General features: G+C 38.6%; 1 protein-coding gene across 1 annotated transcript; it reads right to left on the reverse strand.

Annotated features, from left to right (window-relative positions):
- Positions 1 to 12: 12 nt before the first annotated feature.
- LOC140966397 (glucan endo-1,3-beta-glucosidase 9-like) lies at positions 13 to 861 on the reverse strand (the record flags this gene model as incomplete). Its single annotated transcript, XM_073426695.1, has 2 exons — positions 13 to 448; positions 597 to 861. Coding segments are annotated over 2 exons (701 nt in total), but the record flags the coding sequence as incomplete, so codon positions are not given.
- Between the last annotated feature and the right edge of the window lie 211 nt (positions 862 to 1072).

Below are 1072 nucleotides of genomic sequence, written 5' to 3' on the forward strand. Positions count from 1 at the left end.
TACGATTTTCACGCTTGTCGCGTTGGCTTTAGCCAAAGCCCAATGGCATGAATCGTATAATAACTCGAATGCATTTGTGTAGGTCACGTTTGTGTCTTTTATGCTGTAATTCGATCTGCGGTCCATAAATGCAAAATCAAAATCCAAGCTATTATTGTTCACGAAATGAATCGGGTACATGCTCAAGAAGAAAGGGGAATCGTTGATTTTGAGGGTTGTTACGTATTCTATCATTTTCTCTTTGATATCGTCCCGGAAATCTGCTTCCGATGGCCTGAAAGTATTTGTCAGATTGAGGACATCTATGTAATGTGGGATTGTTGCTTTGATATGTGATCTGTTACGTCGGTTAAGCTGTGTCTGCATGGTCCTTACAACATCTACTGCTTCATAGTAAATTTTGCTTTGGAATGTTGGAGAAAAGGGATTAGTTCCAATGGTGACGTACCTGCAAAACACATGCAAAATTCAGCATGTTTCCAACTCATACATTAATAAAGAGATTATATTATTTTTCTTTTGAACAAATTAAAAAGGGACGGGCCGGTTTATGTTCTTAATAAGACAGATCAATATGCATACAGAGACCGACATACCGAAATTTCATTACATCTTCATACTTGATTATCTTGTCCCTTATCCAAACACTTGTTTTTGTTTCGTTTGTATAATCCGCCAATAACGTATTAGAGAGACCAAGGGAAGCTCTGATTCCACTTCCATAGAAGGCCTCCAAAACATTGTCTGCTTGCTGAAAAATCCTGACATCTTCGATCCCATTCTGTAACAGCAAATCAACAACCATGGAAGGTACCAATCTCTGGGAGCTCAATCTTCCCCAGTTGATGCCTATAAATGCATCTGCGCATGAATAATTGTATGACCATAAAATCATACACAGCCCCAATGTAAAGATTGAGCTCGATGGCTTCTTCATAATTGTATACATTCGTTTCTCCTTGGATTCTCTTTTCACATGTGTATGGGAAAATCCATCGGGATCCTGAAGGGGCTCAAGAAAATGAGAAATGTATGCATGGTTAAATATACGCCACACAATTGGAGATTAATG

The sequence above is a fragment of the Primulina huaijiensis genome, unplaced genomic scaffold (assembly GCF_012295235.1).
Source record: "Primulina huaijiensis isolate GDHJ02 unplaced genomic scaffold, ASM1229523v2 scaffold205932, whole genome shotgun sequence".
Taxonomy (NCBI): Eukaryota; Viridiplantae; Streptophyta; class Magnoliopsida; order Lamiales; family Gesneriaceae; genus Primulina; species Primulina huaijiensis.